The sequence below is a fragment of the Notamacropus eugenii genome, chromosome 6, assembly GCF_028372415.1.
Source record: "Notamacropus eugenii isolate mMacEug1 chromosome 6, mMacEug1.pri_v2, whole genome shotgun sequence".
Lineage (NCBI taxonomy): Eukaryota > Metazoa > Chordata > Mammalia > Diprotodontia > Macropodidae > Notamacropus > Notamacropus eugenii.
Genome location: NC_092877.1, coordinates 103763243 through 103788678, shown reverse-complemented (window position 1 = coordinate 103788678; position 25436 = coordinate 103763243). Strand labels below are relative to the sequence as shown.

At 36.7% G+C, this 25436-nt stretch overlaps 1 protein-coding gene across 12 annotated transcripts in view; it reads right to left on the bottom strand.

The window, feature by feature from the left end:
* The window catches only part of SPATA18 (spermatogenesis associated 18), a 105260-nt gene that overhangs the window by 49993 nt on the left and 29831 nt on the right, over positions 1-25436 (bottom strand). For 11 of the 12 annotated variants that reach the window (XR_011969585.1, XR_011969584.1, XR_011969583.1 and 8 more), the window contains 6 exons: positions 23363-23603; positions 22288-22446; positions 21516-21691; positions 19764-19887; positions 18068-18151; positions 15744-15789 (listed from right to left, as the gene is read on the bottom strand). Coding sequence is in view for 4 of the 12 variants with exons in the window: in XM_072620751.1 (XP_072476852.1) it covers positions 15744-15789; positions 18068-18151; positions 19764-19887; positions 21516-21691; positions 22288-22446; positions 23363-23603 (830 nt within the window). In the remaining 8 variants the exon portion in view is untranslated. Of the gene's footprint in view, positions 1-15039; positions 15149-15743; positions 15790-18067; positions 18152-19763; positions 19888-21515; positions 21692-22287; positions 22447-23362; positions 23604-25436 lie in introns of all 12 variants that reach the window. The other variant, XR_011969589.1, reaches the window with a different exon arrangement.

The window sequence follows — 25436 nt, the reverse complement described above, 5'->3', positions numbered from 1 at the left end:
GCTTTCCATGGAGAAGGTTCTGATGTCAGGTGGGATTATGACTTGAAATGAACAAAGAGAATTCTCCTAAAACCAATGGCCTCCCCCCTCCTCCATGTTAGGATTTCTGGTAATAAAAAGCAGAGGGAGATCATCCTGGAAACTCAAATCATAGACAAGGATGACATCCAGAGGCAAGGAGAATAAAGACTATGACAAAAAGAGGATTCTGGGATCAGACTAACTAAATACATCCTTTGACCTGATTTGCTTAGTTTCCATAGTGCACCCAGACATTGGTTTACAACTTAACATCTTTTCCTCCATGTAAAAAAAAAAATTGTAATGATTGTAGGAGTGGGACAAAGAAAAGAAAAACTTTTGGTTCATTTCAAGAATTTTAGGAGCACAATTCTAGAATCTTTAAGAAAAACTGTCTAATTGCTTAATTATAATTTACAGTCCTTGGAGAGAGGTTTGTTCCTAGAGAGGAAACTCTGTAGTGAGAGTGGGATGAGCACGCAGGATTGTTTCCAAATGGGATGTTTTCCTATGGTTTCTATAAAGCATGCGTTGTTCTGTGAGCCCAGAAAATACTCATTTGTCACTGTACACTTTGCCAGCCTATGCATCACCAGCAGGTTAACTCTTCACAAGGCATACACTCATTTTCATACAAGAATTCACAAGAAAGAAACTCCAGTGAGGAGAGAATTAAGCCAGATCAGATACAACCTTAAGAAAGCCCTGGCCACCAGAGAGTGAGAGCTGGATGACCTGGGAACTGGATGATGTACAATCACCAAGGGTGATTTCCAAACCAGTACATTTTTATAGGAAAGGATAGATTAATTATTGCAAGATCCTAGATTCAGAAGTGGAAGGGACTGTAGTGATTATCTAGCAGGATTCAAGAATATTTGACACATTTTCCTTTGAAAAATAAATACAGGGGGCAGCTGGGTGTCACAGCAGATATTGAACAGTGGCCCTGGAGTCAGGAGGACCTGAGTTCAAATCCAGCCTCAAATACTTAGTACTTGTGTGACCCTGGGCAAATCAAGTCACTTAATTCTGGTTGCCCCAACAAAAATAAAAGAAAGAAAAATAAAAAGAGACCCAGAGAGGTATAGTGATTACCCAAGGTAATTACCCAAGGTCACATAGCTAATAAGTGGCAGAGCTGAGGTCATGCACTCAGGTTAATGCTGCAGAAAGAACATGGAATTTAGAGTCAGAGAAGCCAGATTTGAAACTGCCTCTGCTCCTTACTACCTTTGTTGACCTTGGACAAGTCACTTAACCTTAGTTTTCTCCTGTGTAAAAACATTGGACTAGATTACCTTTAAGGTCTCTGTGGATCCTAAAATCTACTGTCCTCTGACTTCAAATTCAGCACTCTGACCACTGCACCACATTCTCTTTCTTCATAGACAAAGGGAACCAAAGTTCTATTTCGTGAAACAGTTCATAATGCTCTTAGCATCCTAGGCGTTGGTTTTCCTATCTCCATCACTAAAAGTTACTAAAAACTAACAAATAATTATGCTAATTAATAACAACACACTATAATGGGGCAGTTAGGTGGTGCAATGGATAAAGCACTGGACTTGGAATTTGGAAGATTCATTTTCTTACTTCAGATTTGGTTCCTGACATTTACTAGTTATGTGATCCTGAGCAAGTCACTTAACCCTATTTGCCTCAGTTTCCTCATCTGTAAAATGGGGATGATAACAGTACCTAATCTCATAAGGATTTTGGGATGATAAAATGAGATAGCATTTGTAAAGCACTTTGCAAATATTAAAATTAGTTAAATTATATTATCATTATTATCATTATTTAATATCACTCAATATAAGGCAGGTAAGTGTCACAATAGAGTATCAGTCCTGGATTCAGGAGGACCTGAGTCCAAACCCAAGCTTAGGCCTTTACTCTGTGACCCTGGGCAAGTCACTTTGTCTGCCTCAGTTCCTCATCTGTAAAATGAGTTAGAGAAGAAAATGGCAAAGCACTCCGGTATCTTTGCCGAGAAAACCCCAAATGGGGTCACAGAGAGTCAGACATGATTGAAATGACTGAAAAACATTATGCAAAATACTCAAAAAAGAAGGTCCCTGTGATAAGCTACAGTGCCATAGCCAGAATAATACTCAGCATACTTAGGAGAACAAAAAAGATCCTCATTTAAATCACTGTCACATATTTCTTCCCCACAGGGATTGAAATCAGGCTTTCTCACTGTGTATGAAAAATGGGAATCCATTTTTGACTGAGATCCATTATTGACTGAGACACCCAATGATGCATATGTGGTCTCCTTTAGCTATATCCTTAGATGTAAAGCAGGAAGGTTCTGGAGGCTGGGGAATTGGGGGGGAAGGGAGATGAGGAAGAAGATCTTTGAGAAATTTTACTTGGGGAGCTAGTGTTTAAATTTATGCTTGTGATCATCAGCTGAAGCTTTATTTCAATTGACTAACCGATTCTACACAATTTTGTCCTTCTATTCGTAAGTATACATTAAAACATAAGAATAAAAACACAAGGCAAGAGAAGAAATCTGCTGTAAACCAGCTTTCAAGAAGCAACTTACTTTAAATTTCCATGAAGGAAGATGACCAACTTTTGAAAGGCAAGCTTTGCAATCCACAATAAATTTCCTTGCTTCACGATAAGATACTAAAAATACCAAAAAGCAGGTCCAGAGGAGTCAAAAAGAGAGTTTATATATTTGTCAGGATAAGTCTTCCTGGATATGAGCAAATGAATACCATAAAAATGATGGTGAATCAGAGACAATGGAAAAATAGGCACACTAATACATTGCTGGTGGAATTGTAAATTAGTCTAACCAACCTGGAAAGACATTTGAAATTTTGCTAAGAAAGTGATTCAAATATCCATATCCTTTGATTGAGAGATCACACTGCTGGACATGGACCCTCAAGAATGTCAAAGATAGAAAGGTCCCATATACACCAAATTATTAAGAAGCATAGGAAGACTTTTATGACCATTAGTAGAACAAAGTAAATATATCCAGGAAAATAATATACAGAACGAATGGAAAGGAAAAAAAAATATCTGAGTTAACTCATGTTTGCACTTTGCAAACTAAGCGTTAGCTGTTAAAACGAGTGTGTTCGTCCTTCATTGCCAAAGAAGACTATGCCATCAGAGAAATAATGACATGACTTGGACTTGACTTTGTTTTGAGTGAGGGAGGGCTGTGCAAGGTCACCAGTCTCACTTCTCCAGAACCATCTGAATCCAGTGACCAAATATTCATCAGGATGACTGGAGATGACCCAGGATGAGGCAATTGGGGTGAAGTGACTTGCCCAAGGTCACACAGCTAGTGAGTGTCAAGTGTCTGAGGTGAGATTTGAACTCAGGTTCTCCTGACTCCTGCACTGGTGCTCTATTCACTGCACCACCTAGCTGCCCCTATTACAGTGAGTAAGCTTATCCTCAAAGAAGAGAGGAGAAAATAAACTTCCCACATTGCCAATACTACCTTGAGAGTTCATTAACACACACCCAGATGAGTTTTTCTGCATTGCTTTTTTCCCTTCTTTTTTATTCTTTGTTATACAAATACAGGTTCACTAACTAGGAAATGGAAGTGAGGCAATATTGGGAAATGAAAATGATGCAAAAACAGAAGATATCAGTAAAAACTAAAAATTATTTAAATGATGATGAGCTATAATTAATGTTGGTTCCCTACCTGCTACATCCTCTTTCAATCCATTCTGTACCAGTTTGGTTAGTCCCTGGAGTAACTCTGAGAGGTACTCATTCTGTTAGAATCCTTATGTCTTAGATGTCTTAGACGGAAAGGGATCTTTTTGTACTATTTCATTTTCCAGGCAAGGAACTAGAACTTCTCAACTTTTTTTGGCTCTACATCTCTCATGCTCAATTCCAATGTGCCTACATTGAATAAAAGTACCTAATAAAGGAGGAAACTCCACGGATGCTTTAAGGATAGAGATCTCTATTACTTACTGTACAACTTTATAGAGCACCAAAAGTATTTGCTTAAAAAAAAAACTGTGGTGGGCTTTGGTCACGTTGTTCAGTCCTTGTCAGTCATGTCCAATTTGTCCATTTGGGATCTTCTTGGTAAAGATATTGGGTGGTTTGCCATTTCCTTCTCCAGCTCATGTTACATATAAGGAAACTGAGGCAAACAGAGTTAAATGACTTGCCCAGAGTCATACAGCTAGAAAGTATGTGAGGCTAGATTTGAATTTCAGGAAAACTGGTCTTCCTGACTCTAGCGCTGAAACGCTGACCACTGTGCCACCTAGCTGCCCTAGGTCACATGTTTAAGGTAAATAATAGGTGCTTGGCATAGAAGTAACTCCTACTTCCCTAACGTGGACAAAGTACACAAATTCATGAGGAGACAATTAAACCCTTCAGGTTTATATTTGTATCTTTCACATTTCGTTCCATCTTTTCGGGCCATCTTTTAACAAATGAAATTATCTTCTCGATTTATGTGGTACCACCATACTCACAACTAAACTGTATACTCCAGGAATTTATTTTCTATTTTGAATTTTTTCTTTCCTTTCCCATTTCTTAAGCAATAGTGCCATCTTCTGGAAAATTATGAAAATGACATTTGGTGACAAGAGGACCTTACCAAGATTCTTTCCTTCTCACCAGTTAGTGATTATTTTGTTGCTGCTTCTAAAACTGGATACAGGTGGAGAGGGGATGAGGGATTTCCCAGGACGACAGGTTCTCATTTCCAGTGCCCAATATTGAAGGGTACTAACCATGGTCAAGAGTTGTATATAAAGTCATTCCCCCCAATTGATAAATGGTTACAGGATATGATCAGGAAGTTTTCAGATGAAATCAAAGCTATCTATAGTCATATTAAAAATGTTCTAAATCAATATCAATTAGACAAATTCAAACTAAAACAACTCTGAGTTGCCACTTCAAGGATAGAGATCAGATTGGCTAACATTACAGAAAAGGAAAATAACAAATACAGAAGGGGAAATAGAAAATTTGGAACATTAACGCATTGTTGGTGGTGTTATGAACTAATCCAGGCATTCTGGAGAACAATTTGGAATTATGCCCAAAGGATTATAAAACTGACTATGCCCTTTGACCCAATAAATATCACTAGTAAGTATGTATCTCAGAGAGATCAAAGATAAAGGAAAAGGAACTATATGTACAAAAATATTTATAGCAGCTTTTTGTGTTAACAAAGAATTGGAACTTGAGGGGATGCCCATCCACTGGGGAATGGCAGAACAAGTTGTGACACATGATTGTGATGGAATACTAGTATATTATAAGAAATTATGAAAAGGATATTTTCAGAAATACCTGGAAAGACATATAATAGACACAAAGTGAAATGAGCAGAACCAGGAGATTATACACAATTGTAGCAATAATGCAAGGGTCCACAGTGAATGACTTAACTATTCTCAGCAATCCAATGATCCAAGACCATTCTGAAGGACTTATGAAAAATGCTGTCCCTTTCTAGAGAGAGGACTGATGAACCCTGAGGGCAGATTGAAGCATAATTTTTCCCTTTTTTTGCAACATAGCTAATATGAAAATATTTTGCATGAATTCACATGTATAATTGATACATTTCTTTTGTCAGGAAGGCAGGAGAGAATTCAGAACTCAAATAAATGAATATTTTTTAAAAGAGTTTTATATGTGTGTGTATGTATGTATACACATATATATATATATATATATATATATATATATATATATATATATATATATATACTTTTACTTCATAGTATGTCTCTTTCGCTGTCTGATGAAGAAAAGCTAAATCCAGGAAGGGAGCTGGCTGATCTGGAATAATTTAGCACATGCATTCAAATTCACAGTGGGTTCCAGTTTGGACTGTGCCTGTTTTGCTCTCCTCTGTAAGTTTACATGGGATCGATTTTTTGGTAGCGATGCAAGTTACAAGGATAGGACTTTGTGTTTGTTTTTCTAACCCTACAAAAGCCTTAGATTTTATATGGAAACTTCAAGTGCTTCCCAGTACTGAGATATCTGGTTTTTTGCTACATAAAGAGAAATAGCCAAGTGATCTATTCAGCTGTGAGTAAAATTCTAGCTAAAGAAGGACAGCCCAAGATCCCAATATTTGGGACCATGATGCAGATCTAAGGAAAGGAAAGTTAGTTTCATTGATTTTCCCCTATTGCCTCTAACACTGGGCACAGATGGAGAAGGGGAAGAGGACCCACAGAGATCATCAAATACTACTCATTTTAGTACACAGGGGACAGAAACAGAGAACAAAGCTAAACTTGCATTACATGACATACTTTTTGTGCACTTTCCTGAGTTTTTCTTGAGCACAATCTAATGAACTCCCATGAAGATCCTCCCAAGTCTGAAGTATCCAGCATCAATTGGAAAGATAGGGAACATTTTAGGGACTCAATCTATGATTCCATTGATATGCTGATGCATCAGCACCTTCTCTGCATCTCATGGTCTTAGAGAGCTACCTAGAGCAATGAGAAATTAGGTGACTTGCCCAGTCACACAATCAGTATGCGTCAAGGAGGAGGGGGAGTGTTTTGGACCTTCTATCCACTCTGTTACACTACGCCAGAGGTGGGGAACCTACAGCCTCAAGACTACATGTGGCCTTCTAGGTCCTTGAGTGTGACCTTTTGAGTCCAAGTTATACAAAACAAACCCTTTTATGAAGGATATTTGTTCTGTGAAGTTTAGATTCAGGCAAAGGACTGTACCTGAGGACCTAGAAGGCCACATGTGGCCTCAAGGCTCCAAGTCCCCCACCTCTGCACTAGGCTTATTTGAAAGTATGACCAAATGACAGGATTAACTACTTCTAATGCTCACTTGCATTTATAGTGAATCTAACACTGAGCCTGGAGTCAGGAAGACTTGAATTCAAATCCAGCCTCAGATGCTTGTTAAGCTGTGTGACCTTGGGCTAATCATTTAACCTTTGTTTGTCTTTGTTTCCTCAACCATAAAATGGGAAATAAGAGCACCTGCCTCACAGGGTTATTGTGAGAATTAAATGGAATAACATTGTAAAGTGCCTGGCATGTGATAAATGTTTGCTCCTTTCCCCTATAGTATAAAAGGACTTGCTAATAATTTGGGGGGGAGGGGGGAGGGTACGATCTAGACTTACAGTTTAATGACTTGTAACAACTAATGAAATAAATCATCAGTTCATCTATAGTTTAAGATTACTAGAGTTGCCAAGGGCACTGAAAAGTTAAGGGACTTCCCTAATCACATGACCAGAATATGTTAGAGGTAAAACTGAAATCCAGATCTTTCTGACTTCAAGGCCAGCCTTTTCTCCATTGGGCCTGCAATATAAATGCATATCACAGGAAATAAGTTCACAAACTTTAACACAATCATGCTCAAACATAACATCCTACCAAAAGAAAGTGTAAAACTGTAAGGAAGTTAAGAAAATAGCTATTCTGTAACTTTTCTTCTTCTGTCCCTATTCCATCATGTTCTTGGGAGTATCACACCTGTAAAAATCATATTTCAAGTTTTTGTGGCAAATTATCAAATGTCCCCAAAGCACACAACAGATGAACATGCCAAAGTTCTCCATTATGGAAATGAGTGATGGATGGCAAAACAAATCTTATAGATGATTTCTCTGCAAGGAAGTATAATCATTTGGACAAAAATCATTTTACTTGTAGAATATATATATACAATAATAAATTGTGGGGAAAATTTATGCTGAAGATTTGGTATGCTGTAATATCAGGCTCCAAATATACATTTATTCAGAGATATTGAATGAAGGAATGAACTTTGTCTTATCTAAATGTTTGTCCTTCCTAGCATCATATTCTTTTTTTAATGTTTTTGATGCTTTTGTATCTTACATGTTTTGTTTATATCCTTCCTTCCATCCTAGCCAGAGGGCCATCCTTTATAGTGACAAATAAAAAAAAGAGAGAGACGAAAACACTTCTGCAAAACTAATCCACACATCAGTGTAGATTGAATAGAACATGTCCTGTTCCACACTCAGAGTCTAACACATCTGAAAAGAAGGGCATAGGATGCAGTCTCCTAATTCTTTTTCAGAGTCATCAAGGTTGGTTCCTTACCACTGTATAGCATTGAGTTTAAAAAAAATTTTTGTGTGTTCCATTTATACTGTTGTGTCATTGCTTTCCTGGTTCTGCTTACTTCATTCTGCATCAGTTCACATAAATCTTCCCATGTTTGCTTGCATTTTATATTTACTTATTTATTCAATTCAGCAATAATCTAGTTACATTCACATACCAGAATTTGTGCAGTCATTACACAATAGACAGGCAGCTACTTTATTTCCAGTTCTTTGCTGCTCCAAAAAGAAAAGCCATAATAAATAATTTGGTGTATCTGGGGCTTTTTTTTTTTTTTTTACCTTCTTGGAGTATATGCCTAGCAGTGGATCTCTTAAGTCAAAGGTTTTGGGCATTTTACTCACTTCTTAGTAGAATTCCAAGAATATCCAGAACTAGCTTTAAAAATAGCATATTAATATAGTTTTTTACACCACCTCCAACACTAATTATTCCCACCTTTTGTCATCTTTGCCAAGTACGAGGTGAAGCCAGAAAGTTGTTTTGATTTGCATTTCTCTTATTGTTAGTGATTTGAAAGAAATCATCCTTTTTCTGTTAAAAGTTTGTAAATTTTTGATAGTTTTTTTTTATCTTTTTGCCAACAGACCATGGGCAAATAGCTTTTGGTCTTCTGTATTTGTATTCATTTCCTATATGTCTTGAATTTTAGACCTTGGCCAGAAATAACGGAGGATGTCATGAACAGTGAGTTAAGTTTTTGCTAGACCATTTATCACTCAGTGATTGGCAAATACATAATCATCTTTCGTAGTAATCCTGCTTGTCATAAGCTGCTGTTAATTTCCCTTCACGCTTAAAGAGTAAAAGTCCCTACCAGTCAGGAACCTCATGAAACTCAGTTTCCAATGAAATCAGCAGTAACTTCAAATCTGCTTCTGAAAAATGTGGTAAGATGGGGTAACATGGGGAGGGAAGGATTCCTTATGTTACTGTAAAATGATCTGTGGTCATCTTCAACTTAATGAATACAAACTCTATATATTATTTTGCACCACCTCTCTTACCGCACTCAGAAGAAATGTATTATTCCAAACAAACAAACAAAAAGAGATGCATTATTTTTTCTTTTTTTTTTTAATATGCAAAGTCAAGAGGATTTAAAATCAAGGTAAGAACAGCCAACAGACGTAAAATTGTTTCAAAGCCCATAATTTGTAATCAAAAGCAGTTGACTTAGGCAATCCAATGTGTTTATAGATGCCACGCTGGGCCCTTGGCCTTAGAAACACTACCGTCTAAGGACAAAGTTGCCTAATGAGCAACAGACAAAGGACAAGACTTTTGCATCAACCAACTAGTTGTGTTTGTGAGGCAGAGAAAACTGTGACTTATAGCTAGTATGTCTCTGGGGTCCCAGCCTCCCTGCTCCCCTTTATCCACTCTACCCACAAGTCCACCCCCACTTTTAGGGCTCTCTTCAAATCCAACTGTCAAAACCTACTTTCAGTAAATTGTCTGAAACTCATTCACACAAAGGTATGAGTGATAATAACAAAGTCAATACTGCTGAAAAGCAATCAAATTTTTGAAAAGCAATCAAACCTTAAACTAAAAGAATGAAGCATTAAGGGCTAAGGAAGAGTTCAGGCATTATTAGCTTGAGGGAGAATTCTTTTAGACTCTAAGGTCTTCCTAGAGCTAAAAATCTGACCTTCCTTGCTCTTGCCACCCCCAGTCAAGTGTCTACTGTGCCAAGATGACCACTTGTTGGAGATACTTCAGAGGAAGGTTGGACTTACTGACCTCTGAGGAATTTGTCAATTCAATTCAGTATAAAGGCATTTATTAAGTGCCTACTGAATGCAAGGCACTGTGATAGGTACTGGGAATATAGAACAAAATTTTTCAAAGTGCTTGCCCTCAAGGAATATGTATTCTACAGGCAAAAACAACATGCAAGCAGATACATAAGTGCAAGATAATTTGAGGAGGAAGACAATACTAAAAAATTAAGGGATCAGAAGAATTTCCCACAGAAAGTGGCATATGAGCTAAGCTTTAAAGTAGCTAAGAATTATAGAAGGCACCAGTGAGGAGGGAGTGCATTCAGGTATAAGGCACAGCCTTTGCAAAGGAAGAGTAGTGGAGGTGGAAGGTCAAATCTGACAAAGAGCCAGTAGGCTTTGTGGTGATGAGAGGGCTTTCCCTTGTTTTAATTATTGTGATTCTACAAAGTGAACACAAATTCTCTTTATAATGATATTATAATATATTGTTCTCTATTTTGAGAGCATGATTTCATGTATATCCATGTTCTCTTAAACATTTTCTTTCATAGTGAAGGGTAAATACAAGTAGTTGGAGGTGATTTAAAAAAAAAAAAACAAACACTGGATTTGGAGTCAGATAATCCTGTTTCATCTTAGAACAACCTTTGCCACTCTGAGCAAGTCTCTCAACCTTTCCAAATCTGTTTCCTAATCTACAAAATGAGGACAATATTAACTGTAACAGCAACATCATAGCATTACGACGATAAGATAGATAACCAAGATATAGCACTATGGAAATATTAGCTCTTATTGTTTGTTGCTGTTATAAAAGTCCTTACTAATGGCTGTTTGCTGATATTTGACATTTATTAGGTAACTTTAAAAAATCCCTTCTAAATGGTTCAAAGGGAATTTGGGGACATCAGATTTGGATTTTCAGCCATTGACCACATCAAACTCTGGCTAAATGCACTGTTCATTGAATGGGTTTAAATCTTAAACAGTGAGGGCACTTGCGAAGGGATCTTGAGCCCACCCTATAGATACAGTGATACAGGAGTACTGTAGAGCTGAAAATGTGTCCATCACCACTCCTCTTATTTTCCATTCCTCTATGTGTAAAATGCACTCTAGATGAGTCATGAAAGACAACCCAATCTCAGTGTTTTGTGATTGTAAACGATGCAGTTATGAGACTTGTATCCTTGTCTAAGAGAGAAATCTAACCTCATATGCAGGGCATCCCCCACCACAAATTGATCCCCAAGTGTCAGAATTCAGAGACGAGAGTTACAATCGCTTCTAGTTACAGTTGGGTTCAAGAGCCCTTAACTACTACTACCAAACAGCATTTGTAAAATTTACTTCATGTCACACTTCAACGTATTTCAGAATTATTACTTCAGTCATGACTATTATTACACTGGAACATAGCATAAACCCCAACGATCATATTCATTTGCTGCTTACAATGTAGAAAGAAATAGTAACAGTGGCAGTTCTTTGTCACCCTTGCTTTTGTGGTTAGGATGGTGATTGTATTGACCTTCTGTGAATGACTCAGAGCAATTTGTTTTGTCATGTTTCTTTTGGCTGTTAAATAAACCCTTGTGAGATAAACAGTTATAGGCTCACTTTCAGGGTCTCCTCTCATTGGAGGGAGGTTAATAATATGATTTAGTCCTAACGATAATCGAGAAACCTTGTAATGCAGCACCACTGAAGACAAGGAATATTTGTCATGGAATTTGCCATAGAAAAGCTCACAAACACTTGCTCTTTATTTGTATTTATGCATATCTTAAAATGATGGCTGCTAACAAATGCCCTCCTCTCTCTGCCTCACAGCTGGCAAAAGGCTATTGCCTGAAGCGAATGTGATGTTCAGAGAATTTTCCTGTTACCTGGGGAAATAGGAGGTAGAATGTACATTTGGAAAAAATACACCAGAGCACTGAATTTTTCTGTGGAGTTCAGTTGTCTCTCATCTTTAACTCCTATTAATCTTATTTCAAGCTTTTTTTATACTAAAAAATAGTGATCCTCACTTAAGAGTTGAAGTATATGAGCAACAAACTTTTTGAGAGAGCAGCAGAGGCTTTTTATAAATTTCTAATAATATAAGAGTTGCCTTTGGCCCTTGCATTTAATATACATAGATCTTTCAATTAATGTCTTTATTCTTTTTGTTGTTATAGTGCTCTGACTTCATCTTTCACAAAATCTGTCCCCCTTGTTATGGAAAATCCAAAAATGGAACTGGTGTTTACAACATAAGTAAAACTGCCAAGAGAAAATTTTTCAAAATAATGCTACAAAGTGGGAGGATTGAAAACTCTAATCACTAAGTGATGGATAAACCAAATACAGTTTTTCAAATGATCAGGGAATTACGAAACTCTCTAGCCTAGAAATGATGGATGATACATGAAGTCGTGTAAAATCAAATTCAACTACTAAAAATGCAACGTAGTCCTTCTCAGATAACAAAAGCAATAATTTCAGTCTGTTCCAATAAAATCACCAGTCCCACATATTAGTTTCTTTAGCATGGAGCCCTGACAAAGATAGATTAACTAAAAGGAATCACTGAATCCCAGGTTAGATCCTTCAAATTCTGCAGAAGTGGGTCTTCAAATGAAGAAATGTGTAAAGAATTCATATTTGTCTTGTTTCTTGGATGTATCTATGATCCATGTAGATCATGATACCGCTCAGTCATGTTCCTCGAAAGAGAAGTCAGTGCTTTTTCTACATTCTGTAAGCCTGAAATTTCTCAGGACTTCCAAAGCTGTTACTTCAGTGTGAGAACTGATTAACATTTATTTGGCCCTCTGTTCATGACTTTATTTTCCACATTTCGGTGAAGAGAGCATGCCATCGGGAATAGCTTTTGTCGTTGTTTATCTTAATGAACTGAGTATTAGTTAAAAATACCTAATGGCACCATGTTGAACGTACAAACTGGGTTTAATACCTCAAGGTCCACATTGTTATGTGGTCCCAGGCACATTTTGCAAAACTTGACTGTGTAAAAATTACATAATATTTAATGTTCTCATTTGAACACTCACTTGGCATATAAGGCAAACTCAACATTTAGGTGAAACCTCCAGGTGATTCTCTCTACAATTATTCAGATTCATTAATGTTCAAAATCAAACTAGATCCCAGAACCTAATAGGTATTTGATGTGTGGACTTTATTAAAATATGAAAAAATTTGGGGAAAGAACTTCACTACAAAGAACTTGTTTTTAACAAAAGCTCAATCTGTCTGAATTGTCCTATTGTAGGATATTGCCAATATGCAGAAACAACCATCCACCCAAACTATAAGAAAAGAGCCTTTCATTTTCACTGTCCCTAAGACTTAAGTATAATGATGGTGAAACACAAGAACATCCTGGCTGAAAATGTCTGCCGGTTTTAGTTATATGAAATTTCTCAGAGTTCTTTGGGAAAATTGTGGTCTGCCAATTCAGCTAACGCACAGTTCAACAGGACCAAAAACCTATAGAAGCCGTAAGCTACCAGGGTAAAGTGTACACAAACTGGGATAGGTATGCCTTTTTTCCAACCAGGTTAATAAATAAGCACCTGTCTTTTTATGCAGTGGGATCTTAGATGAACTGTTAGAATGAGAATTATAGAATATATATATATATATATATATATATATATATATATATATATATATATATATATATATACATACACATATGGAATATAATATATACAGAATATAAGAACCAGAAGTGACCATCAAGATCACCAAGTCTAACTTTTTTGTTTTATAGATGAGTAAAGTGAGGCCCAAAGAGGATGTTATAGAGGACTTTGCTCCATGAGGGTAGAGATTGGAGCAGTTGTCCTATCTCTCAACTGTAGTAGTCCCTGATTCTCAGACTTGCCATGAGTTATAAAAGTCAGAGGCCAAGCAGAACCCAGCCCTCCTGACCCCTACCTCAATATTCTTTCCTCTACAGCATGCTGTTTCACAGTTATGGTAATATACAGACACTAAGAGGAAGAAAAATAATCACCTTGACACTTAAAAGAGAACCAGCACATAACTACAGTCAGGGCAGAAAAGAATCTCACGCCTCTGTCCTCTACCATTTGCTCAGCAAGCTAGACCTGGAAAGATTTCTCAAACGGAGTTTTCTTCATCATCTGAAGTACCTTTGTTTTTTTTTTAATGGGCTTAATAAATCCATTTCTTGAGCTGTTACAAGTCTTATGTTCCTCTATAAAAGTACATTTGCCCAAATAGTCAAGTATTGCTTGTGCTTAAGGCTGATCCTATAGGCGAAGAGGATAAAAATAAAATCAGATCCCAAGGAGGCAACCGTCTAGTAACCTGATTTTTTAAAATATATATTTTCTTTATTCAGCAAATAAAGGAAAAGCTTACTAGGAAAGAAGAAAACAGCTACACCAGATTTTAGGACCTGGGGTGATTTCATTCAAATAAAATTGAGTTTTATGTGCATTTAAATGGAAACGCTAATGAATACATATCAAGTAAGATTGTCAGACTTTAGGTATGCATTGGCACAAAGCAAAGTAATCCCAAGAGATAAAGTAGAGCTGATGAGCACTCACTGACAGATTTCCCCCTTCAGTGACAGTCAGGATTTAATAAGAGCAAAGTGATTCTCATGACCTGATACTCATATTTTGGGGCAGAAAGCACAGAGAAGCAAGTAACAGTATTCCCTTAGTTAAAAACTTTTCACATTTAAAATGAGACAATTAACAAGAGATATAATAGACATTTCCTAGCCTAAGATAATGCAGTCTCACAAAAGGTCAAACAAAACCAAAAAAGCACCATATGATAACATTGTTTTCAAATCAAAATTCGTGATTGTAAAATTAAATGTCCTGTGTTGTGCTGTTTCACATTGGCTAAATTTTGATTGACTAAGATGTTTTTATCTTTGTTTCTAAAGTATGGTAATTAACAATGGAGTTCCTGAAACTGTGGAATAAGCCTTGTATCAAATGAATATGATCGTAAGCATCTATGCATTTTTATCAAATTAATTGAATTAATTTCTAAAAGAAAAATATAAAAAGTAACATGTCTAAAGTTATCAAAACACACTAAGCCAAAAAAATTTAACGCTCCCCTTCGAGCGATACAGAATTGTCATTCACATTATCTTAAGTGAGGTTTGAAGAACTCTCAGAATAGTTGGAAGCACCACTGAAGTTGGTTTGTCCAGATGTACAGGAGCAAAGAAATATTTCCAGTCAACTTAAAACCCTAGTGGAGAAAAACATATACACAGAGTTGTCACTTCCTTTTCATTTCTTTTAGCAAGGCTTGAAAAGAAAGAAGGGGAGGCTAAATTCATAGCAATAAAACTTTTCATCTTCTCCCAGAGTAGTGGCCAGACTATCTTTGCTGAAGATTCATCACTTCTTAGAGAACCTTACACAGCTCTAAGAGATGAACAGGATTGTCTACTTCTAAGTCATTAGCAAATGGTCAAGAGATGACATGAAAATAACAATGCCTATGTTTATTATATTTACATAGCACTGTGTATAATCTACAAAATGTTTTCACCTACATTATCTCAAGTGATCCCCAAAATTGAGCTCCAAAAGGTTACGTGACTTATCCTAAGTCCCACAACTAACAAGAATTCAGAGGTGGAGTGAGGACTGGAATCCAAGTTTCCTGAGTTCGAACTCAGACACCGCCTCTCAAGATACTGTCTTTGTCAACCCGGAACATAAGCATCACTGAGAAATACAACTGGGATGGGCCATTCATCAAAAGAGACACATTCTGAGGCTGACAGAACTAGGAAGAGTTTGAAGAACTTTGCTGATATAAACTATTCTTCACTTACTTGTATTGATATTTCTTGTTGGAGAAGGGCTTCGACTTCTTGATACCTACAAAACATAGGACAACAAAAGGTCAGATTAATGGGACTTAAACTTACAGCATAGTTGTTGGGGGTTTTTCCTCATACCAGTTAAATAATGGCTCCAAAGCCCTTCAGAATTATTCTTATTCTTATATAGTATATTATTATTGTTATATATTATCATATATAATTATTACTCAGAATTATTTTTCGTTTTGAAGTTGTTTACCAGTTGTAGCTCTTGTAAGACTCTGTGGGCTAGAAATACGTACATATGTATATGTACATATATATATTTTTTAAACTGGAGATTTAATGTTAGTTTGTCTTAAATTAAGGCACTGAGAGATAGGGGACCCAAAGGATACAGCCATGAAGTTGGAGACAGGAAGACTTGGGGTTGAAGTCTTCCTCAGATACTTGCTAGTTCTGTGACCCTGGGGCAAGTCATTTCTCAGTGTCTGTTTCCTAGTCTGTGAAATTAGGATAACAATAGGTCCTCCCCTCCTCCTGGGGTGGTTAGAGATCAAAGAAGATGCCAGCTAAAGTGCTTTGCAAACCTTAAAGTACCACACAAATGTTAGCTATTATTAAATGACGTCATAAAAATACAAATCCGTCTATTTAGATGATTTTCCAGGTTCATATAAATAAGTCAAAGAGGAATTTAGAACTAGGGCCCAAGAGAACCCAAAATAATGCAATCTCTGTTTTATGGATGGTTGTCATTCAAAAATTAGAACAAAAGTTATTAAAATCTAATGGGGAGAGGGAGAAAATTTGATTCTTTCTAGGCTTCTAAACTATTCTCTGTAGAACAGCAAACAACAGCCTTCCTGCTGATGGCACCACAATCCTCCAAGATACCAGGGAGCAAAATCTCAGTCTTCTCTGACTTTCCCCTTTCCTCCCTCAGTCCCCACATATGATCAGATGTGAAGCTACATCAGTGACTTCTCAGCAACATCTCTGACATCCAGCTCCTTCTCTCCAGGCACGGTACCACTACCCTGATTCACCTTTAAACTTCTCACTTGGACTAGTTCCATAGCTTCCTAACCGATCTTGCTTCCATTGGCCTCTCCTCCTTACAATCTCTCCTTCCTATAGCTGCCAAAATAATCTTATTGCACAGGTTTGAGAAATCATTCTCCTGCTCAAAAATTTTCACGTGTTGCCTAATAAATTCATTGTACACTCTTATGCCACCTACTTAAGGCTCTGATCCTGGCCTCCACAACCTGCCTCCCATCTACCTTTCCAGCCTTCTTTCTACTACTCTCCCTTAGTACATGCTATGTTCCAGACAAAGTGTGCTACTAATTGTTCTTTACCCTTATCCTTTCCTACCTCTTATCTGGAATGTAGGCTTATCCCTCCTCATTTTCATTTATTAAAATCATTTTCTCCCTGCAAGACCCAGCTCAAATGCTGTCTCCTTGATGAAGCCGTATGGCTGAAAGTGATCTCTCTCTCTCTCTCTCCTTATATTTATCATAGCATTTGATATAGACTCTACCTTTGTCCTGCTCCTTTCTCTACCTGGAATCGTACCTACCTTGTGTATGTGTCTTATCCCTCACAGGGCCTTTTATACACAGTAGACACCTAACAAATGTTTGCTGAACTGACTTTGTTGAATGCCATCCTCTGGTGTTAGAAGGGACCTCAAAGGACCTTCATTTTATAGAAAAGGAAACTAAGGTCCCAGAAAATGAGATAGCTTTCTCTGGGTTACACAATAATGTCAAAAGCAGAACTTGAACATTGATCCTTAGAATCCAGAGTCAGCATCTCATGCTATCCTAACAAATCATCAATCTACCTGTAGGTAGATGCTATACTGATCCAAATAGAATATATGTTGTAATCCTAACATGAGAACTCTTTGAAAATATATATCTCTGTGGGTATATATTTATATATGCAAATACATACACAAATACATATACACATACATAGACATAAGATTGAAAACAATACAAAATTATTATGTAAAAGTATATTTCACAGTGAAATGTATTATTTTACATTTCTTTCAACTCAAATAAAATGTTTTACTAATTTTTGCCATTTTTTGGTCTTTGTCATGAAGAGTACCGTAATGATAAAAAGGGAAAAAAATAAAGAGTGAGATTATAAGCATATGTTTTTTATGAACTGGCCATGGAAAAAATCTGGCCTATACTCAGACCAATAAACTATTGATTTTTCTATAAGGATTGCTAAAGGAATGGAAGTTACCGACTCCTCAATATAAAAATTTGTTTCATAGAATTTAAGATAATCAGAGTGATAAATACCCCACTTTTACTTGTGCTACCACGATGTTGGACAGGGCTTAGACTTCTGCTCCGACTTCGGTTGACGTTTCTCACAGATGACCACTGTATCAAAAGACAGAAAGGAAAAAGTCACAAGGCTGTGAAAAAGTAACAATGTAACTTAATGCTAGGTATGTTATTGATTTTACTTATGACCCTAGTCCTCTACTACTGACCATCAGTATAATTTATACCACTTTTGTTTCCTTTAACTACCAAATATTATATTTATTAACAGGTTGTAGTGTTTCTCTGATAAAAATCCCATCACAAAGAACTCTTAAAGGACATCCAATTTCTTTGTGCCAGAAGGATTTTGTTAAAATGAGTCAATTACTACAAATTACATTTACCATCTATAACATATGGAAATACAGCTAATTAATAAGTGGAAAAGAAATACTTTTGAAAAGAGAAAGGGAGAGGTTGGTATAGATATACCTTCATCCCACTAATCTCATATTCCTTAAAGTTTCATATATTTGTTCATATGTCATTTTGTTTTAGAAATTTAAAAGGTAGCAACTTCTGATCTTTGATGTGGAAAAGATAAGTGGATTTTAAAATTTATTGCTATTTGAAATGAGAACCATCAAATATCTCTCTAATTCCTTCTGTAATGCAAACAGGTGCTTTATTACAAGGCAGGAATTGGAAAGAATATTTGTTGTATGGGGTCTTTCAGTATATAAAGGTTTTTGCAACCAGTTCAACAAAACTGTTTTCTATTTTCTATTTCTATCTCACTGAAACATGGAAATGGTTTTGCTATCTAGAACCCTTTACTGTAATGATATTCACATAATGGGAATTTTACCCATAATGTGTTTCATAAATTCCCTTTAATTCATTATAAAATTGAAATTATACAATAAACTTCTGGGGTTTAATTCTCCCCTTGGTATCCGGAAATACTTCTGGTCATTATCCTCCTCATTCTCCAATTCAAAGGACATAGAAGCAGAGGCTATCCTTTGTGTTCTTATGTAGTGACTAGGAAAACTTCACTCTCCATTACAAAGTGATACAAACTATATGATGGACATTATATAGAATATCCATACACTCACAACCGCCAATGAAACCCATCAATATTCTCCCAACCAAATCCCATTTTGGTGACCAAGTGTGTACATCAGAGCAGAATGCTTGTGCACAGGAGGCAATGAATTCATGAGTTACATTAGCTTCAATCCTTACACCCTCACCTCCTCTCTAAAAAGGAGAAGGAAAAATTATCAGTTTCATGATTTCTTGAAATTAAGTGATATAAAGATTTGGGCAAAATCCTTAAGATTAATTGAGAATTTAAAAATGAATAGTTTTACACAGGGTCTCCATTGCAACATGGGTCAAAGGATTTTGCCTATATAATCTCACAATATTCCTGAGAGGGTGAAAGTAAATAGTACTTCTCCCATTTATGGATGAGGAAGCTTACTGCCCAGGAAAACACGGTGAATTGGTGGTAGAGACAAAGAACAGACTTAGTTTTCTTCTAGCCTATCCATTGGACCACGCACTTCCTCCCCTTTAAGTGAAACCTTTTAAAATGATTGTTTTTATGAAATTCTTTGTGGAATCAATGGAACATAATTCGTCTCGGTACAAAAAGTGCCAAGAATCTGTGACGCAAACAGATTTGATGAATTTCGACTCCACAATGACACCGTACAAAAGCCCCTCTCTTGGTGACAGCTTCTCCCTTCATAATGACAGTTTCATTCTCCATCAGAGCAGGCCACACATGATAGAAGACCAAGGGAGCCGTGAAATCAGAGTCACAGCTGCGGCGATACCTATTTTAAACACATGTAAGAGAATTTTATCAGACTGAAGAAAGATAAGCTGAGGACAATGTGAAACTAGAATGAATTCATAATAGATCACCACCAGAGTCACTTCCAGTTTTAACTTCACTTAAAATATTATTATGTTAGTTATTTATTATGTAAAATATATAATAGTATATTAATAATTCTATTAATGAGTTAATAAGGAAAAGTAAACAAAATGAGTAAGTTTTATACTGCTGGGGCCAAATGTGAGGCATTATGTACTGTTAGGTACAATTAATTGGAGCATGTACACAGCAGGATGACCAGGATGGGGAGCAATCTTTAAAGCATATCTATTGAGAAATAGTTCAAATGAATGGGTATATTTAGCTTGAAGAAGAGAAAACTGAGGGAAATATGATAAAAGTCGCAGACTTCCCCTTAGCTATTGTAGATTGTGCCAGGATCAATGGATGAATGTTACAAAACAGCAGATAAGTGGTCCTCATACAGAAGAACTTTCTAATGAACAGATATGTCATGGTCTACTTTGAGGGTCAGGGAGCTTTCTTTCACTAGTTGTATTTAATCAAAAGTCGGTAAGCCTCTGTCAGGGATTCTACCCTGAGAGAAATGTTGGAATACATAGCCTCTGGGATCCCTTTGTAATTTGAATATTCCATAATTTTATGATTCTAAGAAGTTTGTGGATGATTCTGAGTAGTAAATTCCCCTAAAGGGAGATTTATACAAAAGGAAGATTGCATTTTTAAGATTAAGAAGATTGCATTGTTTTGCCTTGCAAAACAAACACAAGAAAAATTATCTGAAACCTAGATATCGATTGAAGTAGCAATGACAGTAACACAGATATAATATAATAGGTACAATGAAATCCATCTTTACTGTAAGTTGTATTTGACATAGAGGAGTACTTATTCTCCCCTTACATGAGCTGTGATCATGTCTGGCTAGAGAAGCCATTAACTGAACCAAGATGGAGAACTGTGATTGACAATTCTAGTTCAGTAACAACTTAAAGAGATCCCATTTATCTGGGGAGGTAAGATTTAAATTTTCAACTCAGATTTTAAAATGTTCAAGACAAAATTAGTTTTAATTTCTACTTATTTGAAAGAGAAGTCCATCATAGAGAACTTTTAGGGAGGGAAACTGGAGTATCAGACTAAAATAGGTAATTACAATGTTGGCAAAGGTTGGGAATCACTGCTCTAGATGATACAGTAAATATTCAGTAATACAACTGTGTATTTATATAGCACCTTTCTTCTAAGATACTTCAGTCAGATACCCATTAATCATTAATCCACAATATCTCCCAATGAGTTATACTTACACCACAACAATTCAATCCCATGTAATAGAGGAGAAAACTCTATTCAAGGTGAAGTGGTGTATGATAGTCTTCATTATCATACTTATTTCTATAATAACGGTATTAAGGAGACAGGCCAAGCCTAGGAGTCAATCTATGTCTTTTGACTCCCTTTATCCATACTCTTTATCCAAAACAACATTTTCCCAAAATTGAGAGCAGTCTCACATTGGCTCAGAAGCTATGCTCTAATTGACTTGTGGGATATTTCTTAGCTTTTTTAGCTTCTATTTCTGTACTTAAGTTTTCTTACTTGCAATCATTAAAAATCTCTCCATCAGCACCAAATGCAATATCTAGGGGAGGATCCAAAGTCTGCATTGCAAATGCAATACAGCATATCTCCTTGATGAAGCAGCTAATAACAACAAAGTCAACTTCAGGTGGAAAAGAAATCTTGGGGTTCACATTCATGGCACGAATCACATCCTGAAAATTAAAAGAAAAACTTTACTCTCATTTTTCACTTGTGACAAGAAATTATCATCTCCTAAAGCTTTGACATAGGTGGGAGATGAAAAAAATTTGGGTGGGCTATAGTGAAAAGCAAAATGAATTTAGAAAAAGAATGGAAATTGTATTTTAACTACTACCTACTCATGTAGCAAGAAACAAAGAAGGAAGTGATAGACCCAGATCATTTAATGCTAAATGGAGAATACAGAGGAGTGGTTTTTTGTCATCCTAGGTAAGTGCAAGATTTGCCCATGCTGGAGATCTTGCCCAAAACTTATCTTAAGAATATGAACTATGGTCAACTTAATCCTCTAAAACTTCCAAAGAAGGAAGCAGAAGTCAATAAATGCCTAGGCAACCCTATATATATGTATGTATGTGTGTATATATATGAATATATATACGTTATAAGTATAGCAACAAAGAAAATAGGCGTTTACTTCCTCTCTCTTTCTAAAACAGAGGTAAGTTTAAGAAAAAAGATAAATTTGTGGTTATATGGATTATCTTCTAGCCAATGGCATCATTAACAGAGTATATTCATCACGTTCAAAACTTCCAGCACTTACGTTAACGCTGCTTTGAACATCATATAAATCAAGATGACAAATTATGTAATCCATGACAACGTCCTCCATAGATTCTGCTCCAATATGACTTGGTGTTAAAGTCTTCCTTACACGTATTTTGAGGTGTCTGAATGCCATTTTAGCTACATGGAAAGACTCCTGTACATAAAAAAAAAAATGCCATATATTCCTCTTAGTGAAGGTGAGGGTAAAGCAGGGGCTACAAAACAACCTAAACAGAACAAAATACTTTTTTGGCTTCCTGTTGACCCAAGGCAAGATGTTAAGAAGAAATTTTGGGAAGAGAAGAAATTTTAGGGGTTTCAACAAAGCCTCTATCCCTGGATCAAAAAGTGCACAATGAAAAGGCTATGAGATTTAGTGGATTTCAAGGCCATTGACAGTAATCTAAAGTCAATATTGTTTGTCAATAATTGCAATACAGTGCATAGGAAGAGAAAAATAAATCATTTAGTTATGCAGGTATTTGCCTAATAGTGGTAGCTAATGCTGTGAACCCAAAGAAGCATTATACTATTAATAAAGAGTAGGAAATCATCTTGTTCTACTATTAACTAGCTGTATATCATTGGTCAAATCATCTGATAGTTCTGGGTTTCAGTTTCTTCATTTGGATGATAAATGGGTTGAACTAGATAATATCAGGTTTCTTCAAAAACTAAAAATCTACAGAATTATACATAAAGTGTACATATGTAAATACATTATGGGGAAGGAAAGAAGACAGGAGGGAAGGCAGGAAGGCAGGAAGGCAGGAAGGCAGGAAGGCAGGAAGGAAGGAGGGAAGGAAGGAAGGAGGGAAGGAAGGAAAGAAGGAAGGAAGGAAGGAAGGAAGGGAGGAAGGAAGGAAGGAAGGAAGGAAGGAAGGAAGGAAGGAAGGAAGGAAGGAAGGAAGGAAGGAAGGAAGGAAGGAAGGAAGGCAGGAAGGAAGGAAGGAAAGGATATCTTTGATAAATAAATGATCTACTAGCCTTTCTAAACACTGTTAGTTAATACCAAACTATATACAAACTGTCAGCAAAGATATCTGTATCCCAGTAATTTTATGTCCTACCACTGCGGCAATATAGATGATTCTCTGCACTGTTTCCATCTTTTCGATGTATCTCTTGAGCAAGTTCTGTGCCTCCAGGCGACTTTGAGCATAGGCTTCACTGAACCGGGCCAGGAGATTAGCTTTACGTGAGACACAGCTCAGCCTGTTGGCTAGAGGTGACAGGGCCAGCTCTTTTTTAATGGGACTGGAAGGCCTACTGCAATGGGTATCAGGGCTAGGAGACCGGCTCCTGGAGAGTCTGTCAGAGAAGAAGCATTAAAAGGATTTAAGAACTCTTAGTCAACAGCCTTGTACCCTGAGCACAAGCTCCCTCCCCTTACACACACTTAAGGGCCTATAATGTAGAAAGGCCCTTAAAGGCCATCTAGTCCAAAATCCTTATTTTAGAGATGAGGAAACTGAGGCGCAGAGAGGAGAAGTGACTTCCCCAACATCATCCAGACAGAGGTGGGCTCGGGTCCTCTAACTCTAAATCTGGTGCTCTTTTCCCTCTGTATCATATTGCCTCTCTACATTTTAAATTGTGAGTAAGTGTCAACGGTCAGAGATCATAATGAACTGTTCTCTAAGGTCATCAGGATCAGCCCTACATGGTCACATGCATTTTAACAAGGGCCTGCCTTCTGAAAACAACTATTTAAGCCAAAGGAGTGATTTTACTTGTTTATATTTCCTAGCATTAGAATAATCTTTTAGATCAGGACACTGAATGTGCCTTCACATTACCCCTATTAAAATATCCTGGACTATTTCACTATTAGCATCCATTGACATATTACCATAACTAAGTTTAGAAGTCTAACTAGCTTAGAAGAAATGGAACCAGAAGTAGAAGGGGAAGAAATAGAAAGGAAAAATCTAAATAATATGGGACAAAGAAGACAATGAAGAACCACAGTAGGAATGAGAATGGGGTTCAGTGAGCCAGGAAAAAGGACAAAGGCTCTGAGTGTGTAGGGCCAGGAGAAGATTGTAGTTTCTCAAAAAATAAAGATGGTCCAAAGACAAACCTATCTTACTTAGGCCTCCATGTGTCCTGTTCATTTGATTTTACTTGAATTCAATACAACAAACATTTCTTAAATGCTTATTTAATGGCACAGAGCACTGAATGAAATAAGATAAAGAAGAAATAACTAGTCCTTGCCCTTAGTAGGGGAACATGGTGGTGGTGGAAGGAGCACTAGATTCAGAGTTAGAAGACCTGGTTTGAGTCCCAGTGGCTGTAAGAAAGTCAGTTACTCTCTCTGAGCCTGAGTTTTGTCATCTGTAAAATGGGAGTAATAATATTTGTATATTCCATCTCTTCACAAGGTTGTTGTGGGGAAAAGTATTTTGTGAACCATGAAGCCCTATATAAATAAGAGTTGTTATTGTCATTATTATAGGACATAAGACACATAAAGTTATAATACAGAAGAAAATGAGTGCATTAAAGAAGTGCAAACAAGGTACTGTGGGAGTTCTGTAAGGGGAAAGCTCAATTCTTATTTGGGAGAATAGATGTAGCACGCAAGCTACATCTTGAAGGGTAAGGAAAATTTCAACAGAAATAAATGGAGAATAAAAATTTTAAAAAATTTAAAAATTAAAAAAAAAGAAATAAATGGAGAGAAGTAATGGAGAGGCAAAGGAAGCACATTCTAGGCAAGAAAAAGATATGAGTAAAGGCATGGGAACAGGAAAATCTGAGATGTATTCGTGGTTCAGTGAATACCCTATTTGTATGGAATTTGCCTGGAGAATAGAGGTCATGGATTGAAATTGTATTTGATTCAGACAGTCGAGGATCTTGAATGCTAGGCCAAGGAGTGAGCAACTTTGCTTAAGTTTCTAAATGTAAGAGAAAAGACAACACAAAGACAGGATCAGAAATTGCTCAGATCTAAAAGGGATATAGAGTGGGTCTCTAAGCCCACAAAAAGTCCCCCTATATTGCCCAAAGACCCTTGGAAATGGGAGCCCACCAGACAAAGGTCTCCTTGTATAATGAGTTCAGGCTTTCAAGTCTGGCTTTAAGTCACAAGTTTTCCAAAAATATAATTCTCTAACTCATTCTTTTAGCTTCAAT